At 38.3% G+C, this 20,821-nt stretch overlaps 1 protein-coding gene across 5 annotated transcripts in view; it reads left to right on the plus strand.

Annotated features, from left to right (window-relative positions):
* The window catches only part of Ten-a (tenascin accessory), a 169,324-nt gene that overhangs the window by 80,646 nt on the left and 67,857 nt on the right, over positions 1-20,821 (plus strand). For all 5 annotated transcript variants that reach the window (XM_065868155.2, XM_065868156.2, XM_036819892.3 and 2 more), the window contains 2 exons: positions 15,366-15,671; positions 18,363-18,469. In XM_065868155.2, coding sequence (XP_065724227.2) covers positions 15,366-15,671; positions 18,363-18,469 — 413 coding nt within the window. The remainder of the gene's footprint in view (positions 1-15,365; positions 15,672-18,362; positions 18,470-20,821) is intronic.

Raw genomic sequence — 20,821 nt, forward strand, 5'->3', positions numbered from 1 at the left:
TATTTCTTCAAGGTTCAATATTACAAAAAATGTAAACATATGGGCTATTCGATTTTAATCTTCTTAAATAAAATTTCATTTTGTAATTATGTTTCATAAATTTAATCAAATCAACTCACATTTTCTCTCCGTGCATATATACTGTGCGTGCAGCGCGTCTAACCTGTAATTATCGCCCGAAAGTCTTTCAACTTAATTATGGGCCGCGATCCCGGCAACTGTTGCACCCTCATCACAATATGATACTTCACATAACGACAGCTGGCCGATCAAAACTCAAAAATGAAAAAAATCCAAAAGACCGGAACCCCTCACATTCTATCATCCCAATCTCGAATCTGTAAACTCCGAAACGAAAACCCTATAACTAAGACACTAATCCCATTATGGCACTTCAAACGCATGCCAGTCAGTCGTCCATTGCATGATTTCATCCATTTGAAGATGATGAAGGGATGGATGTACTGGGTTTTTCAAGGTTTTTGGGGGAGTTGTTTTGAAATTCGACACAGATCAGATTTTATCTGCTTAAAATCAAGGTTAGTTCTCCCTTGAGAATTGATTTTAAAGCTAAAAGAAATTGGCTAAATATGTTTATAGCAAGGTATTCTGTGGGAAACATATAATAACTATTCAAAAGTTATGTTAAGTTAGTCGAGCGTTTTAAGACTTATAAATAGGAATTTGTAAAGTTTTTGAAACGTAAAAGAAATTGGGAAAATAGGTATATATAATTAATATATTTAGAATAACAAAATGTATTTACTATTTAAGTAGCAATATTCCTCTTTTTCCAAAATATATTTTATTGACTGACTTGTATTTAAGGTAGTTGACCGTCTTGAAGATTTCTAAATAGGAATTTATTTTCTAGCTGGGAGTGACATTCTCCACCACACCCACATTTCCACTTACAGCAAAACTTTATTGCATTTCTCCGATTTCTCTGGCTTTTCTTTTATTTCTCGGCTGATTGCGTTCTCATCGATCTCTTATCGCCTTGCCAAAAACTTTTCCCACACCTAGACATAATGCTTAACCCTATTAGGCCACGCCCACTTAGTTGGATGTCTGTTTTAATTGCTCCCGTTGAGTGGCCCGGCCCGCCCACTTTTCCGCAGCCGCCCCCTTTTTGGGGTTTTCTGGTCTTGCAATTGCAATTTGCATGCGATGTGTCGATGGGAGATGCCAAGAAGTTGCCAAGTGGATATGTTTGCCGAACACTTTGAGTGCGGTTTTTCCCGGGGAGTGGGCGGGGGGGGGTGGGTTTTCGGAAAATTACAGTTCAATGGAAAACCCTCCACACTGCCATTTTTAGTTTAAATCGCTATGTCTCTCTCTCTCTATCTTTTCGGCCAGGATAAACATGTTAATTTCGAGAAATGCAAAAATTCTATAATCCGATTTAATGTTTTATTCATTCCGTCTGGAAAGGAGACGAAGCACACACATTCAGAGAAGCAATTAGAATTTTAAATTTCTCCTGCCTAGACATCGACAGATTGAAGCTTACTTTTTGATAAATATACAAAGGCACTGAGATAAAAGAAATAACACCATAATAAAACAATAATATTTTAAATGTATGATATGCTCAGAAAAATAAGTATCTTAATATTCACAAGATTCTTTTTAAAGAAACCAAGATATTAAGAAATTACATTGTGTAAAAGATATTTATATTTTTTACCGTGTTCATGCATACATATATATTCCAAAAAAAAGCGGTGTATGTAGATGTCCTACTGTCAATATATTTTTATCGACATCGACGCACATTAACCTACTTTGGGCGCCATTTTCCTCTGGCTTCTTTTCTCTCCCTCGATTTTTTTTTTGTTCTGTTCTCGTCTTTTGCTAATGTTGCTCCTCATCCTTGTTAGATATTCAAATTTGTCGAAAGACATGGGTGTGGCGGGGGATTTTCAAGCCAAACGGGGGGGAATGTGTCAGCTGCAAAGGGGGGTCAGCATCTGATTATGCGTTGACACCAATTTGATTTCGGGGAGAGATTGTGGGATTGTACTTCAAGTTGCTTTTAGGGGGTTCCAAAGAGCTTTAAGTTTTGGATTCTAAGCTGAGTGCATATTTATTTAACAATGAGTTTGCACCTCTTAATATTATATATACTGCTGACAAATGGGATTATAAATTAGTTTAAAATTTAAAATCTAATTTAAAATTGTAATATACTAAAAATAACAAAATTCTTATATATGTGCTACCCATTTTGATTTGTTACGTACTTATTTCTATAAATTATTAATATATTATTTTACATACAATTTTTTATCTACACAATTAATTCCCAAATCAATAAGAGTTTTATAGGCTTACAAACTTCAATGTTTGGTAATAGATACAACTAAATTTCTAAGCTCCAAGTCTCAACAAAAGAAAAGGATGTTAGGCTGTCCTTTGGTTTTGCCACCCCCTTTGTATTTCGTCCTGGTCAAATATTATTTTGTATCTTGTATCTGCAAAAACGACCCCCACAACCCAACTTCTGGTTTCCTTGGATATGTTTTTGGGGTTCGCTCTGGTCGTGGGCTCTTCGGTTTTATTTACTTTTAATTTACTTTTAATTATAAATTCATGCTTTCCTTGGCTGGGATTAAGCTTTAAATGCAAAGCGGTAAACAGAGACTTGGCCGTTCGCTTTTCTCGCAGGACTTCTCGCCAGGACTTCTTGCTCCTACTACCAGTCTCCAGTCTCCAGTTTCCAACTCCCAACTTTGCTGCCTGTTTGCCTTGGCATTTCTCAAATGAGAAATGGAAAAAAAGAAAGAGAAAAGGAGCAAATTGTTTGGGGATGCGTCATAAAATTTGTATTTGGGCCATATGATTTATGCCCCTCCAGTTGGCCTGGTCCCGGATATTTATACAGGCTCATCATTCGCTTCAGTGGGCGGCCACTTGCCCAGTTGCCCACTTTCCACCTCCCAGATATTCCAGATATACTCCTCCAGGAATTAATTTCAAGTTTCGCTTTCAGCTGCCTCTGTTGTTTGTGGCTTTTGTTTATTTATAGCGTTTCCTTTGCCTTTGCCAACTAATTTAGATGATTGTGGGTAAAGGGCCACCCACATTTCTCGAGGCCCCGAACCATCTGGCCACTCTATTAGTTCGGGGGAAATATTTCACGAGTTCTTGGTTTTTAATTTTGGCCCTTTTGAGGTTCCTAATCGGACTGAGGAGTTACCTAATAAATGGTATAGCATATCATTTAACCGAGAGTAAACTTATCTTAAAACTTTAGAGATGGAATTATAAGACATTAAGATTATTAAGATATATATTATGATATATTATATGATATATGTTTTTTATAATATATCTCCTAAAATATTATATTAAATATCCTGGTTATCGATGGCTTTTCCCCATTTAATTTCCCTTAAATTTGAGTTATTTTTTCAGTCCTTATTTTGCGGTTCCTCATCGGCTTCTTTTGCTTGCTTGTTTTTCCTTTCTGGCTTTGCTGCCTTTTGGTTTTCCATCTATCATCATCCCCATTTATACGCGCAAATATTTGCGCTTTACTGCGGATTTTCCCCCACTTTCCCGACCCCCACCCCCCTTTGTTTTGCCATTTTCCCTCTTTTTTGGGCCGCTCCTCGTTGCCCTTTGTATGGATTTCCATTCAATGCGAATGCCGCGCAACGCAACGAGCCGAAATGAAAATGTTTAAATGAAAGATTGATTGGATTTTGATGAATTTCAGCTACACACAGATACTCACATGCACATTGAACACATCCTGACTTATGCCGATATGTGTGCCGCACACACCCAAACATTTTCTCCTTTTTTGTATTCTCCTGAGCTCCTTTTTTTTTGCTCATTGATAGGCGACCCGTCGAAAATAAGGCCGAAAAAATTGCACACACAAAAATTACATTCAGATTAAAGTAAAGTAAATCAAGTCGCACAAAAAACGTGGGGAAAAAAGTAGGGAAAAAGCGTTAATACATCGTTGATGTACGCTTTCTGGATCACGATTCGAATTTGAGTTTGCCACATATGCAAAAAATTCGACAATCAATGAATGAGTTGCTCTCAATTGGCCTAAAATTATTTCAATTTCTGTTTTTACTTAAGCTTTAAATGGATGAAAGTGTTTAAAAAATACTAAATAAAATGTTGAAAATGTTTTAAAAATACTACATTTCATTTAGCAACGAAGGCCTTTCTTTTGAGCTTGTTTAAATTGTATGATACTTTTTTATAGCATTGAAAAAAGTAACGAAGGATGACATTCTGCAGCCCAAAAAAAGTTATATATAAAAAATCTCGCAAGTGTTTAAATAATACTAAACAAAATGTTTAAAGTGCTTAAAAAGTACTACATTTCATTCAGAAATGAAGGTTTTTATTTTGAGCTTGTTTAAATTGAATGACACTTTTTTATGGCATGGAAAAAGTTAAGAAGGTTGCCTTTCTGCAGCCCAAAAAATTTTTTTTAAAAAACCCAGCAACTGTTTAAAAAATACTAAAAAAATGTTGAAAGTGTTTAAAAAATACTACATTTCATTTAGCAATGAAGGCTTTTCTTTTGAGCTTGTTTAAATTGTATGATACTTTTTTATAGCATTGAAAAAAGTAACGAAGGATGCCATTCTGCAGCTCCAAAAAAATTATGTTTAAAAAATCTCGCAAGTGTTTAAATAATACTAAACAAAATGTTTAAAGTGCTTAAAAAATTCTACAACTCATTCAGCAATAAAGACTTTTTTTTTGACCTTGTTTTAATTGTATGATATTTTTTTATAGCAAGGAAAAAGCAACGAAGGATGCTTTCCTGTAACCCCAAAAAATTATATTTAAAAAACCTCGCAAGTGTTTTAAAAATACTAAACAAAATGTTTAAAGTATTTAAAAAATACTACATTTCATTCAGCAATAAAGGTTTTTTTGAGACTGTTTAAAATGTATGATACTTTTTATAGCATAGAAAAAGTATCCAAGGATGCAGCCCCAAAAATTCTATTTAAAAAACCTCGCACCACTTTTGAAAACCAGCAATTGCCAAAATTCAAACAATGCGACTTTTTGCAATGCAGGAAGTCGGAACGGATTAATGGTCTACGGCGGATGTATTTATTGGCTAATGCATTGCTCATATTTCCGATCCCCTTTTCTGTTCTGTTTTTTTTTTTGCGACCACCAAGTGGACAATGTCCTGCGAGAAGTGAAAGTGTGTGGGTGCCTGGGGCGTCATTAGGTTCATATGTCATCCCATGGATGCGAGTAGCGCACACGGAACTAATGAATTTTTCATAAATCCCATCCACCGTTTCGCCATCAAGGGTTGATGGTCCTGTCGATGGGGTGGCTTTTCCCTTTTGGGTGGAAAATGGGAAATGGGAAATAACCACCCGTTATTTGCCTGCAATGCTCGTCGGTCTGCGCTTGACACAAAAACCAGATTAAAAGATTATGTTGCAAATTAACTTGAGGGCGGTCACTGGACCCATGGAGATCATCACCATTGTGCGTTATGAAATGCCAGAAAATTAATATGGTTACGAAAGGCAGTCCGAGATTGTATAATTACAGGTTGGTCGCCTCGATAAGGAGGTGTTACCCGTTGAAAAATGAAGACCACTGTAGTGGGCATTTTTATAGGGCTTTTAATTAGTTATGATCCTAAAGAATGTTTATTCTTTCTTGTTGTAGCATATAATATTATATTTTTTAGCTTGAAGTTCTATTGTATATTAAATTATTTATTAAAAATGAAGTATATTCAATATGTCAATGGTAAAACATGTTCTATGCATTTTGAAATATGTAAAAAAATATATATCATAAAATACTTAGGGTAAAAAATACGTATACAAAATTAGGATCTTCTCGAAAGTCTATACAATTTTAGAATCGTAGGTATTTACCAACTTTGAAGGGTATAGAAAAATCTTGAAAAACCTCCCCCGACTTTTTCCTTTTCTTCCGATATCACAGGACCTTCGATAATTGATGGACCGGAAATAAAAAGCGGGCTGTTGGCAATCTAAAAATATGACCACGCCCATTGATTTGATTATTAGCCAGATGGGCGAGCATATTACTTTGCTTTATGGCAACGCCCAAAAGTGGTCAAAATGAGGGGGTGTTCCAGGATCGCAGGACTGCGAAATATCAGGGATGCTATTTTGTTATTTTGCTATATTTTTCTATTTTGCTGGTGGTGGCTTTCCGCTGCACTTGCAGCTGCAGGAATCCCAAAATCCGGCGTCTAATTCAATTTATGCCATTTCAAATCGGAATCGAGGCATAGCATTTCTATAAATATATATATATTTATATTTTATTTTTTTCCCAATGAGGGAAAATGCCACGTGCTTGCTGGCCGATGACCCGCTGCGTTTTTCGATTTCCCAATTTCTGCCCTGCGTTTTTTCCGCCTTTCTTCCTTGGGCAATTTCCGTTATTAGCTCGATTGATTTTATTGCCACACTTCTGGCAAATATTAAAAATCTTTCTGCTGCCCAGCAGGTGGCTGCTAAGGAGGGCGGAAAATGCCAACTAAATTTCAGCCGCTTTCCCGAGTTTTCCACCTCCGCTTTTTCCGTGTTTGCCTTGGAGCGTCGCGTCGAGGACATCGCTGCATAATCCTTTGGCAAACACCCTCGTTACCTTGCGTATCCTTTTTCGCCGGGCTCAAGCAGCCGTCGTCACTCGACAAACACAATTAATAAGCGCTTGGAAAAATGTTTGAGGCGCTTATCGCGCGACGCTTTTCAGGCCTTTCCCCGTTCGCCTTTCGCCTTTCCCCTTGCCATTTTCCATTTTCCGACGAACGCGAAGGCGGCTGACAGACAAATGCAGACTTGGCAGACTCGGGGAAAATGGGGGAAATTGGAAAACTCGACTGGAGAATGCCCTCTGAAAGGAGAGGAAATTACTTGCGAGTTTGTGCAGCAGGAAGCTTAGCTTTTATTTGCTTTTTTTTTTACCGGGTTTTTGTCTATAGTTAAATAGTTGTTACAGGAAATCTTAAGTAAAAAATAGTAAAAAACAAGGCAATATGTCTATATTTTATTTCATATATTTAACTTATGTTTTGTTATTTACTTATTTAAAAAATATATAAATAAATATATATAAATGTATATAAATATATATAAAAAATACTACACAACATTTTAAATGCTTTTCTTTTATTTGTGATATTTTAAAATAAAATCTAGTGTTTCCTTTCTGTAAAAACCTTTCATAGACTTAAATATTTATTGTAAACCTGTACACTTTAACAAGAATTACATTCCCCTCAATCGATTATGCATTCCGTAGTTAAACTCCACAGACCGCCAACTCTAATTAAATTCATTCGATTTATTCGCACAGGGTATAAACAAGCGCCAATGTGTGTTTCTGTGGGCTGTGTAAATAATTAATCTAGAAGTGACAGCAATTAAAGGCGCTTTTCAAACTTGCCAAAACTGTAAATATTTAATAAGGGCCATAAACAGGCAAAACAGGGATGAGCAGGGGCGTTGGGTGCCCCTCTGCCTGCCTGCCCCCTTTTGTCAAACAAAGCGGCGTGCGGCATTTGCTGATAATGACGTCGTGGAAAACCCCCTTCCATATTTTCCATTTTTTTTCTCTCTCTGCTGGTTTGCCATCGCGAAATTATCAACTCAACGGCTGCAAAAAACACACAACAGCTAAAAAAAAATGAAAAAGAAAGGGACCAAGCGGTCTGTGCGACCCTTAATAATATTAATTCCGCCGTCATAACAAAAATTTAGCATGGCAACTGGCAGGGAAAAAAATCAAAAGGATGAACCAGAGCGCAGTGGAAAATTCTTTGATCATTGGCAGTCGCCGCCCCCTCCCCGTCCACGCCCATGGCCACGCCCCCTGGCGACTGGCTGTTCCCTCGGGGTGTTATTAGTCGCCCGACTTCACCCAGGGGGCCAGTGGAGGGTTAAGGCCGGGGTTTCGCTTCCATTTTGCAGAATCATCTGCCACGAGAGAGCGTAACTGATATAGCCCCCCTCGGAAAAGCCCTACAGCCCCGCCTCTGGTTGCCATTTTTAGATCATTTACCTTTCGGTTTAGTCGCGAACTTGCAATTTGCTGGGCGACTTAAGTGGGAGAAAAATGTGGCAATAAAATGGGGGGAATTCACAAGACTTTGAGGGGGATTTATGAAATTGTTAATTAAATATTTGCAGCAAGCTGAGGTTGCTCTAAAAAAAATACAAAACAAAATATGGAAATATCTGTAATAGGAATAGAAAGTAATATTTTTAAGCAACTTAAAACGTCTGCAAAACGTCTATGATATTCAAATGCAAGAACTAAAATTTTGTAAAATCATAAAAAATACTAAATAATAAAATAGGTTACAAAAGAAAATTAGTATTTTTTATTTAGTATTTTTAAGCTACTTACTATGTCTTCAAATAATATATTATATATTTCTATTTAAGAGAGCAGTTTTATAGCTACTATAACAATTTTTTTGATTCATTAAATATACCCTTTTCAATTATTTTATTTCTTAAAATGTTTTTCCCTCCTACGAATCGCCAATTTTTCTTCCGTAAATTAACTTTAATGATTGATCTCTTGGGGGATAAGAATCCCAGTACTTGTTTCAATTTTCGTTTCGATTTTTTTTGTAATAATTTTCATGTGCCCTCTTAATATTGCGTGCATTGGAGCATGGAAAATTCGAGGGGCATTTGGCCCCCAAACCCTCTTCACAAAAGAAAATTGTGCAAAAAAAAAATAAAGGGATAGCAGAAAATGGAAATAAATCGTGTATAAAAAATTGTTCAAGGGGTTGCATTTTTGTTTGACAGCAGCGTTGGCTAAATTCTGCGCCCCCCTCGGCCCGCCTTCCCTGCCATTTTCCAACCCCCTTTATCTCCACCCCTGGATATCCTTTTGCTCCTTTATTCGCTTGTTGCTTTTACGCTCGATAAAAATTGCTCATACGCGTGGTAGATGAGAGTGTGTGTGTGTGTGGTGTGTGTTTTCCCCTGTGGGCGTGATTACCTGCCCCCCGCCGCCCACCGCCCCTGACCTCCTCACCACCGCCCCCTTTACACTACGCCCTTTTTCGCCTCGTGTCCTGCGAAGAGCGGCAAAAGAAAATTTAATAAAAGCGCAAATTAATTTTGCGTCCAACCCTCGTTTTTCCTCCTATTTTCTTCCTCTTCTGTAGTTAGATACAAGTTTTGTTGTTGTTTGTGTTGTGCTACGTAAAAGTTTTTCTCTTTTCCCTCGCTTTTCTTTCTTTTTTTTCCGCCGGCTTTTTCTTTTATTTTTGGCCAAGAGTTTGAGTTTGGCGCTGGCGCTTAATTTATGGTCTCTGGGGCGCTGTCTACAGATTTATGCATAATTTGTAAATGAAAGTCAGAAACTAATTAAATTGATTTGCCCCCCTGCCCGCCGCTCTGACCCACGCCCCTGCCCTCAAGCACATCGCTGCAAAATTTTGCCCCAAAACTTTCTTTGTCTGCGATTTTCCTTTTGTTTTTCATCTCGCTGCCTTTTGTCTCAGACAGGAAGAAAAGAAAATTATGCTCAAAGGAAAGGCGGTTGCGGCAAATGCTTAAAAAAAAATTACTGTAGAGCTGGAAACATTTTAAAGTCTCGCGGAATAGATTTTAAGCTGGGGAATTTTTTTTGGCAATCAGTAAACAAGTTATTTGTGGTAAAAAAAAAATACTGTGGTCCTAACAAAAATACAAGTTACTGGCAAAAAAAATTATTTTAAAAAGAGATTAAAGATATATTATAAGGAATTTCATGTACTATAAAAAGTAAACTATACATAACTTTTTAACCTTAAGTCTATATTGTTTTTTTGTATTATATTTTGCAAAATCTTAATAATATATCTAAACCTGCTGGTGATTTTTTTTATTCCCCTCCTAAAATAAGCAACTCCAATCCATTATTTCCAACAATTATTTGACACTCTTTCGCTGGAAAAATCTTTTGTTTTCCCTTGGCCAATTTTAGCACTTTTTGAATGCGTGACAGGACAATGAAATTGCTCTGATTTGCTTGCACTTGCAGATGGTAATGTTGCACGTAGCCTTTTGCCACAGTTTGTTGTTCACCTATTTGTGCCCCCCGTCTCTTTCACTCCTAGTCAAGCTATCTCTTTCTTTCTCCTTTTCGCTACAGCTGTCCCTTTTTATTGTGTGTTATTATTGATTTCGCGCTTCATTTTTCTAGCACGTTTTCAGCGCTTCACACACAGCGTGTAATTTTGTTTGGATTTATCTTGGTTGCCTGGCTTCGTATTCTCCTCTCTCTCTTACTCGCTATCATGCCATCTCTTTCTGCTCTTCTCGTGCCCTCCCTTTCGCTTCTTCAACTTTCCGCTTGTGTGAGTGTTTGTGTGTGAAATTTGGCGAAAATCACGTTTTTGGTGGGCGTTTTTGTTAGTTTTCGCTTTGTGAGGCACGAATCCGATGACGGGACAGCCAAGGGTTAAGGGGCAGGGGCAGCGTTAACCCAACAATGCCAGAAAAACTAAATTCATAGTTTTGTTCCACTTCCACTCAATGTGTGTGTGTGTGGGTGGCCCATTGAAAACTTTGCACAAAATGTTCCATGGCCTCGAGGCTCGATCGTTTGTATAGGGGAAAAGCAACTAAAATGGGAAATGAAAAAATAGGGAAAATAGAAAATGGAAAATGGAAAATAGTGGAAAAAGGGAGAAAAGGGCCTTAGGAAAACCCAGGGAAATTCATCAAATTTATTTAACAATTGTTGTTGCTGCTTCCGTCGAAGGGAAATCTCTCAATTGACGTTGGTGAATTTATCACAAACGGTTTTTCAGTTTAAACAAAGGGTTAAAAATAATCGAGCATAAAAGATATATAATTTGTTTGACATAAAATAAAATATAGAAAATGTTTTATTAAATAAAAGTAGCTATAAAATCTTACTTGGACACTTTTAGATGTTAGTAAACATAGTTTTGACTTTCTAAATATATAAGCTGATGCTGATATAAAATAAAAATCACATGGTAGCAACATAATACCACAAAATCCCTCTTTTCTGTGTAATAAAACCCAGGCTTTGAGTTTATGATGAGAGCAGAAATGGTCCTTCAATTCAATCCCAAAATGCTGTCCCCGAACTGCACTTCTATTTTGATTTCGGGATTGCAGTTTGCCCCACTGGATTTATGTCCCTTTTACGCAAACCAACGCCATTTCCACTGGCTTTTCCCCACGGCCAGTGGAAAAACAGTATTTATTATCACAAAGCGGAATAAACAGAAACAGAATTTAATAAAAGCAAAACTTTTTCTGCAGCTGCTGCTGCTGTTGTTGATTGCAAATGAAATGAATATTATTTGATTGAATAACAAGAGTGTCGGGCAAAAAATAATTGCTGGCAATCTTTGTTATGCGTTGCTTTTAAATCCAAATTAAATTAAACAATCAAGCACACGCGCGCACACAAACACAAGTGCAAACGAAAACACACGCACACACACACTTGCACTTGCACTCACACTCATGCAACTACAAACTGCCATTTTGAGTTACAAAATGCGCTGCACTTAAAAGTATGCAACATTTTTTGTGCGCTTTCTTTTTTTTTTTTGCACCACTCCATATTGCGTGTGCACAACTTTCGTCGAGTGTCATGGTGGTGTGGGAAAAGCGGGTGAAAGCGGGGGAAAGTGGGGCGAAAGTGGGACTGCTGCTGTGGTCGGTCAACGGCAATAATAATGGCAACAATATACACACGAAGTGGAAAAGCGTCAGCACACACAAACTGCTGCCAAATGTATGCACAGGAAGCATTTGTAATGCCCCGCCAGCAGCGCGAGGAAGTCCTCTTTCCCCAGCCCCCATTCTCCGTTTTCCCTCGCCCCACTTTCCCCATCGCTTTTCCAACTTTCCCCCAGCTGGGCTTCCGCTGCTCCGTCGCCTGCTGGTCAAGCGATACATTCAAATTTGGCGCCACGAACTTGAAGGTACTTCTTTAAATCGGTTTCAGTTTGCAATTGGAATATTTTCCTTTAATGATTAGATTACATTATCAAAAGTATGAGAGTGTTAGAAACAAAAGGTTTATAAGTGCCTAGACAGTCTAATGTAATATTTTTTATATAGATTACTATTTATAAAATCAAGCTTAAATAAAAAGCTATTTGATTATGGTCCTACGAGCTGGATTTTTAAAAATAAATTTGTGGATGTCTACATCCCTCCAAAAAAAGTTTAAAAGCCTGTTTTCTTTCTTTAGTCGAACTGAATCGTGTTTTTCTTCAAGAATGTATCATACTATTATTTTTTTTAAAGGATTATTATATAAAATGGTAAATTACTTGTACTTGGTCCTTCGAGCCGGATTCTTTTTTATCATTTTTCATATATTTCTTTGCAATATCCTACCTACTTGCTTCTATAATTCGATAATGCCTGACTTTCCAGGGTATCAAAGTTAGTGGCAACAAAACGTTGCGTGTGTGTGTAAGCCAGGGGGGGGGGGTAATTGTGGGGTGGGGGTGGTGGAGCCTAACCCGCAGGGCCGCTTGGCAGACTGTTTATGGTTTTTGGCTACAACTTAATTTAAATTGTTTAATTCTATTATTGTTGCTAATAAATCACAGGCACAGCTTGCGCTGCTCGCTGGCTGGCTTAGTATTTGCTAAGCTGTCCCGAGCTCACACAGATACTCACACGCACGCACACACACACACACAGGGGTACATTTGTCTTGTGCCTGCTGGTGTAAGCGGCTTTCTGTGTTCCCCTCTCTTTCTCGGCCGCTGCAGCCGTCTCTTTCGCTCCCCAGACCCCAGGGTGCCATTCATTGTTCTGTTTTGCATTCGTGCCGTCCCTTTCCCGCCATAAATTACACTGATCTAGTAACTTTTGTGGCAAAAACTCGTAAATTTGCAGCTTGATTTTTGGTTTTCTCCTTTTTTTGTTTTTCAAAATTTTGAATATGAAATATCAGACAGAACTTTTGGGATTATTATAGGGCTAGCTGACTGCAATATACAAGTTTATACGATGGCCACTGGAAAGAATGGAAAAATATATGTATAAAAAAAAAGAATGAATAAAAAAATAAAAATAAAAATAAAAGAAGCCCGCACACAACAACCGCATGTCAAATGCAGGCCAAATCGCTGAGGAAGGGGGCGTGGGGGGCGTGGCACACGCTTGACCAGCCGGCGACCGCTTGACATGGCCATAAATAACAAAGCCAAAATGGCGGCCAAAGCGGAGAGCCGCAACCAAAAAAAAGGCGAAAAAAAACCAAATACAAATACGATGAAACCCAAAAACCAAAGCGGGCCAAAAGCAAAACGAAGAGATACGAATAGGGCCAAATGTGATATGTCAAATGCACGCGACAGCAGCTGACGATGAGCCCGGTACAATGACAATGATGTTGGTGGGTCGGGCTGGGAATAAAAATAACCATGGCCCCGATAAGGTCCTCGAAACGGGTTAAAACGCGGGCCAGCCACTGGCTCTTGAGTCGAAAGTACTGGGGAAAGTACTCCCATTGAAGCCATTAAACTGTTAAAATATTGGAATATGCTTAAAGTATTAGATGTGTATTTTTAAAATGCATTCCATAGCAAATATAAATGTTTAAACTTCTAGAAATACTAGAGAGTGATATTAAACGACTGAAAAATACTGGATTGTCATTAGAAATTGTAAAGCAACTTTCTCAAGAAAATTACTCAAATTTATTTCAGACACAATTTTACCATCAAAAGCTTACTCTATTTATAGTCTATTCAATTCCAAGTCTTAAACATTTTTATTGCTCACTGTGTTGTCAAGAAACCCAAATATTTTCTTAGCGAATAAAGAAAATTAAAATACATAAATCAACCTCTCAGGAATTTCAAATATTTGCTTGATCAATAAATCAAGCTGTTGCCTTAAAAGTATTAGCCAAGAAAAAATTCCTGTGACTTGGCAGTTTTGGATGGGCAAATAAAATGTGAGAAAAATATACAAAAATCAAAAGAATTCATATGCTTGGTGTGGTGGTCAAGAAAATTGAATAAATATTAAATAAGTGGTCCAATTCTAACTAAAAGATGCCAGCAATTTAGAGTTGAACAATAAGCCAAAAATATTCCAACAATAACTGTGACAATATCTCAATCTATATCGTTGAGGTTCACAAAAAAGGATTTGGGCTTGTAAGGCACGAAAAAAGTGTAATTTCTGTTGCATACTTGCGGGCGACGCCTGAAAATGGCAGCCACACAAACACACGCACAAAACACACACACGCACACAGGCACAGGAATTTCCAACAATGGCGGCAGTTATCGAGAAATGGCAGCAGCGACTGCATTTCCGCTTAATGCTGAGCGATAATAAAACACAAACAGCAACAAAAATCGCCCGACTGCCGGTCGGGGATAATGAAACCTTTCTTTTTTTTCGTTCAACTCATTCCCCATTTTGCGATTCACCATACAATGGTCGCCGCACACACACATGCATTGATTTATGTTTTTTAATTTAAAATTTCCGCATCACTTAACCGTTAAAAATAATAATAACAATAACAGCGGGCCGAGGCAACAACAATAAGCCTTTGTCCGCGAGGATGCGATTTAAATATTGTAACATCGCCGAACGAGAAGCGAGAGGCCAATGTGGAGCGAAAACTTTTGCACATGTTTTAATTTCCGCATTACAAGCAACAGTGCACTGGGAGAAAAGTAGTATTAGGAATTTTATTTGGCAATTTTTAATACGAACTTTTTGGCAGAGATATAAATTTAATTTTAAATTGAAGTATAGAAAAGTCGTATCTAAAGTAAGACATTTTAAAGTTTTAAAAAAGCTAAAAAATACTTATAAGAAATAAAAATACTAATAATACTATAATTTGAATTGGTATTTTGGTCATAAAACTAAATATTGGGCTTGGCTAAATTTAAAAATGTTGTTTGGTTATTTTTAAATTTTAAGGGATCAGTACATATTTTTACTATATTATAATTTATAGGGTTTAAATGCAAGTCGCTATAAATGCTGAGTAATTACAGAATTTCTTCATGTTTATTTTTATTCTCTTAGAAGCCTCTTGTGAGCTGATTTCATTGAAATAAAAGAAAAGAAGGCTATTAAAAATTGTAAAACGGTCTTAACAATAGAAGAAAATAAAAACATAAAAATAAATTAATAACTGGAAATAAAAGAGACTAAATTGGCAACTTAAAATTGTATAAAAATGGGTGTAATTTAAATTTTAAGTTAAGTGTCAACCTGAAGAGGGGAAAGATTAAATTACAAATTACATTACTCACTTTCGCTTTAAGTGCACACCAAAATTGCGCGTCACTGGCTAACCGAATTTTCCATCTTTTCCGCATTTTTCAGGCTGGGTGGCCACCCACAGCAGATGCCCCAGAGTATGTCAACTGGCAGCAACACAATCGGCCACGGGGGCATCGATCGCGGCGGCGTTGGCCTTCCAATGGGCGCCGGTACCATGCCCGGCGGCGTGGGCGGTGGCGGCCAAGTGGGCGTGCCCGGAGGACCGCAGGTGGGCGTCGGACCGCCCGGGAGCGGTAACGGTGGCAATTGCCAGATAAGCGGCTCACAGCCACTGGTCATGCCAGGATTCCCGTTGCGTAATTCCCACTCAGCGCATGCACCGCATTATTCGCCATATTCGCCATCCAGGTATGTAGTAGTACTTGCGAAAAAAAAGAAGAAGTATTGCATTGGGGCGGAGCAACGCCCCCCGAGAACCCCATATATCTGACCCCTTTGCCCCGGGGTCACAGTGAACACTCTACGAGTGACTGAGCGTTAAATTGACTGAGAAGTGGGGGTGCTCTGGATATGACTTTCCAGTCAACTGATTTTGTTCAAGTGGAGGCTGTTTTTCCTCGTACCCAGCTAGCTGGGATATCCTTTACATTTTCGGGAAGCTTTCCTTATTTTTTATAGCTAGCTGAAAGTCAAAAAATATTATGGTGGGGTTTTAACTGATTAAATGATCTTTGTAAAGGCTTTTCGGTTTCATAATACCTTTTTTTTTAAAAGAAAATCTGTTTCAAATCCGTTTACTTATTTAAAGACAATTTTTTAAGCATAAGAACTTATTAATATTTTATATTTGATTATTATTATTATTCGTTGATTTTTAAATTTAATGAACAACAGTTCAATAGTTTAAGATATTAAAATATTATTAGAAATGGGTTTGCTTGGTGGTAACTTCGTAAAGTATACATTTTATGTTATTCATATTTATTTAGACTTATTTTCTGGGCAGCAAATCTGCTCTACTTTAAATGCCAAGTTGCCACAGACATTCCTGCCAGACTAGCCCTATATGGACAACCCATTTTCTCCATCAAAATTGACAAGACTAGACAGTCGTTTTACATTTTGGGCTATCGAAATATCACAATGGGGATAATCGGGACTCTGAGCTTGGCCCACAAGGTGTACAGTGCGCACTTGCTGCGGGAGACACAGGATGCGGATGCAGCCGGTTCCAGGACTCGTGGTCGCCTTCCGAAATGGCATCGCCACCGGCAGCAATTCCATGCGGTGGCCAGCCCAAATCGGGAGTCTCTCGATTCCTGGGCCCAAATCCGCAAGGTCCCAGCAAGTCGCGATTTGTATTCCGATTCCGATTCTGAGAGTGAGTCCAATCCGGGTTCCGGTGATTTCGATGCCAGCAGGACCAAGAAATCCAGTGGAACCAACAATCCCGAGTCCTTGGATCTCGGCCAGCTGGTCAGTTGTTGGTGGCCCCTGAACATCTGCCACGAAATGCGAACGAAACTCCACCAGATTGTGGAGCACTCGGCGGACATGAAGGTGGTCTGGCCATCAGGATCCAATGGCAGGGTGATTGGATGGGCAGATCGTAGGGATAGCCTGGACATGCACAGATTCTCCCGCTAGATGGAACTATTTTCGGTTTTAAAAGTGTTGTAATCCATGGTCATTCAGCAATATCTCATCATAATAAATTTAAGCTTGAGTATAGACAATTCTCAGAGTTTTGATGGAACTATACAGTTCAACAAGTTATTTTTATTTTCCTTATTCTTTAGCATAGGAACCTGTTTGTATGCCTTTTAAATATCTTACAGATTTCTTTTATGTTTTCCCTGTGAGATGCTTACCTTAAAGACTTAGTTAGTAAGTCAACGTGAAGTAGAAACTTCTTCGCAGTTCAGAGCTCCCTAGTTAGTGCCTAACTCCTTAAGGAATTTTCCCCAAGGGGTTTTCCACTCTACTCCCTGTTGTTTTTCCTTTAGTTTTTTTTTCGTTCTGCTCCTTTACCGGGTTGAATCACCTTTGAAGGCCTGACTCGGACACTTTCGAGTCTAACCCAATTCTGGGCAACTTTCGAAAGTTGCCAACTCAAGAATTGTTAATTCTCTTTAAGCTGGGACCACGCCCCCTCCGGCCGGCCCTTTCCCGCCTCACCCCGGTTTTCCCCTATATATTCGTTTCCCCTAAAATTTCGTAACTCCCTTCGTCAGCGTTTCGTTCAACTTTTACGCAATTAGAGGCGACCACGCCGAAAGACTTGACAGCTCTGCCTGCGGCGGCTTAGACTTGTTGGCTGTATGTGTGATTAACACCCTTTTTTGGGGGCGAGAATGGTTGGGCAAGTGGGGGGTCCAAAGGGAGCTGTGGTCTTTGTCCTCAGTCTTGTGCATCATTTTGCATGCGTTGCCTTTTTTGGTTGGGAGCTTTATTAAAAAAGTTGCCAGCTGTTGCCAGCAGTTGACAAACTCATTGGCGTACTAACTCTGCGTTTTTGGCATGGAGAGAAAATATGAGAAATTTGGAAAAGTGTGCTTCCCCAAGATAGTTTTCTATAACTATAACTAAATATAGAAAATAGTTCTTCACATGCAGCTGACTGCATGGTCACACTGCAAGATAAATGGCCAAACTATGCTTTCATTAGGGTACATGGTCACACTAATCGAATAAAAAGTAATAAAGTAAAGGAAACGAATGTGTTATTGTATATTATAAAAGTTAGATAAATTATATTCCTCATCCACAAGCTTAGAACTTTTTTCTCCGTGCTCTCCCTTGATTTTCCTAGCTGTATGCGAAACGTGTTTGTTTGGTTGGCTGGTTTCTGTGGTCCTTGTGATATGTCAAGCGTCTAAAGCCACAGGACAGAGTACGGGATATGTGGGGGACAGGACATGGACATGGAGGCGATGGGGGCCAGTGGCTTTATTCCTGTCTTGCGGTCGCCCCCGCCCCCCTTTGTTAATTACAAATGCATTGCTCAGTTTGCTTAACGCTGCTATCTGCTATTTGCCATTTACTACCTACTACTATCTCTCATCATCGTTCCTTTTTTCTCCTTGTGTATTTTTGCAGGTTTCACATAGATAAACGCTGTCAGCACCGATGTTCCTGGAAATGCTTGAGCATCGCCTTAATATTCGTATCCGTCGTCCTAACCGCCATGTTGGCATACTTTGCAGGTAAGAAGAACTTCCGGCTAAAAACATCGGACATTGTCATAATGGCAACACGGTTAATGAAAAATACACAAGACACAATCCACACACACGCACACAGACGAGCATATGCATTCGCATAGCTGGGCAAATATTCGCTCAGTGTATACATAAGTGCAAACTACAAACAAGCTATAACAAGGCAAATACATCAAAGTGTTTGCATTACATTAGCGTTAAATGGTGTTAACTTACACACACACACAAGCTAAGAAACCCAACACGGAGCGTTGGCCTAGGTAAACACATATGCATGTAAATACACTGGGAAAACATGTGTGGAGGATAAAAGCTAATTATTCAAGAGTAATTTCTTCCTACTTATGCAAGTAGATGTATAACATGTACGCAGGTTGATTATTCAAGAGTATTTTGCTCTTGATTTGCAAAAAGATATAAACTAATTTCACAGATAAAGTAAAACTTGGTTATTTAAGAGTAATTTGTTCTTGATTGCAAATGGATATATAACATTCCTACAGATTTTTTAAGTTTTGATTATTCAAGAGTATTCTTTTCCTGATTTGCGAATTGATATATAATATTTTCACAGATTATTCAAGAGTATTTTGTTCTTGATTTGCAAATGGGTATCTAATATAATCACAGATTCCTTAACTCTGCTTCTTATATTCCAATCCAATATATGGAATTACTCATTTTAAAAGGTTCATTTCTTTCTTAAGTTCCTATAACAAAGATAAATGAGATCCACAAAATAAAATTGAGAACTTTTCAGAATAAAATATTCAAAAATTAAATTAAAAATGCTAATTTTAAACCAAGGAATTAAGATCTTCAACCTATTTCTCTGAGTATCCACTTGATGTATTCATTCCTGGGCCGCCTCAAAATGTTAATTGATAAATGTGCCAACTGCTGGTGGAGAATCCTGCACAACTGACAAGCAATTAGAAACCGCATCCCTCGCATCCGAGGTTGAAGTTCGATGGCATCAGAAAAACCGCCAGATCGATTGACAACCCATGACGATGATGATGTCACTCTTAAAGGAAGCCCCTAAAATCTAATTAAATATTGTTTGTTTTCTTGGTTAGGTTTAACTACCTTACCTTTACAGCAGAACAAACATTCATTTAAATTTAAAGAATGAAGTTAGTAAATAGAGCTTACAGATATTTTTTAATGAGACCAATGTAAAATAAAATGGCTTTTAAATAACTCTAACTAAAGTTATGCTTTTCCTGTCAGATAGCTCACCTGCATTGGCAACAGATATTAAAATGGCTTTTTAATGTTTTCCCTTTTTCACAAGTTGCACTTGCCACATCCGAAGGATACTGTTTTTCCCCCTTTCTTTTTTTTTCGGATGCTCCCTACCTACTTTCCTGTTTTTCCTGCTGCTTTTTGTTTACAACTTGATAATTAAACACGTTTTGTGCCATCCCTGCTGCCTTCCAAATTATATTTACAGGTCAATTTAATTCTTTTTGCCCATTTCTCTTTTCTGCTCTGGCGAACCCTAGCCCCCTAGCCCCCCTTGGCCCCTCCTAAGCTCCACGCCCCTGCCTTTGTTGTTCTTGTTTTGCCCTGGCAAAAACTTTGCACATTAAAATATGTAAATTTTAATTTGAAACAAAAGGGTTGACGGTTGGCAGGCAGTCAGCCCTCGCCAACCGTTGACGGCAATGGCGACGATGACGACGCCTGCTCAGCCACCTTGAAGCCCCCCTTTTTTGGCCAAACCCAACCCCACCCTTGGAAATGTTCCTGTGGTGGCCCCGGTGCCCCGGCATTTTATCTAGTGAAACATTGGCACAACTTTTTGGACACTTTTAGCGTCTGTGCGTCGACATCTGGGCTGCCAGGTTCTTCTCACTTTTCCAGATTTTCCGATGGGGGTTTTCCAACTGCCAAATGTTTTTTCTCTTGTTTTTTTTTTTTGATAAATCTTAGACGAAGGCATTCAAATTTATGTGGCTGAACTTCAGCTTCAGAAGGAAAGAAAGCTAGCCTTTCGTGTGCCGCAAATTGTTTGGGGTCTTTTGTGTAAGTGATTTGCGTTGTTTTCCCTGACGTTTTGCAGGTAAACAAGTTGGCCGGAAATCGCAGAATGATTGGGAAATATATTTGGAATTTTCTTTTCTTGGATTTATAGCTTTGAATACCTTTTTTTAGCCTTTCTGGGCTTTATTGGTGTTGAAAAAAGGAAATTAATTCAGCAATTTGTTAAATAAATATTGTAGCTAAAGATTTTAGTTGGTCATCTTATTTAAATCTTTCTAAAAACAATTTATGGTATTACAAGTTAGTATTTCATTTTGAAATATTTCGTTTTTATTTGGAAACAAAATA

Source organism: Drosophila suzukii, chromosome X, assembly GCF_043229965.1.
Source record: "Drosophila suzukii chromosome X, CBGP_Dsuzu_IsoJpt1.0, whole genome shotgun sequence".
NCBI lineage: Eukaryota > Metazoa > Arthropoda > Insecta > Diptera > Drosophilidae > Drosophila > Drosophila suzukii.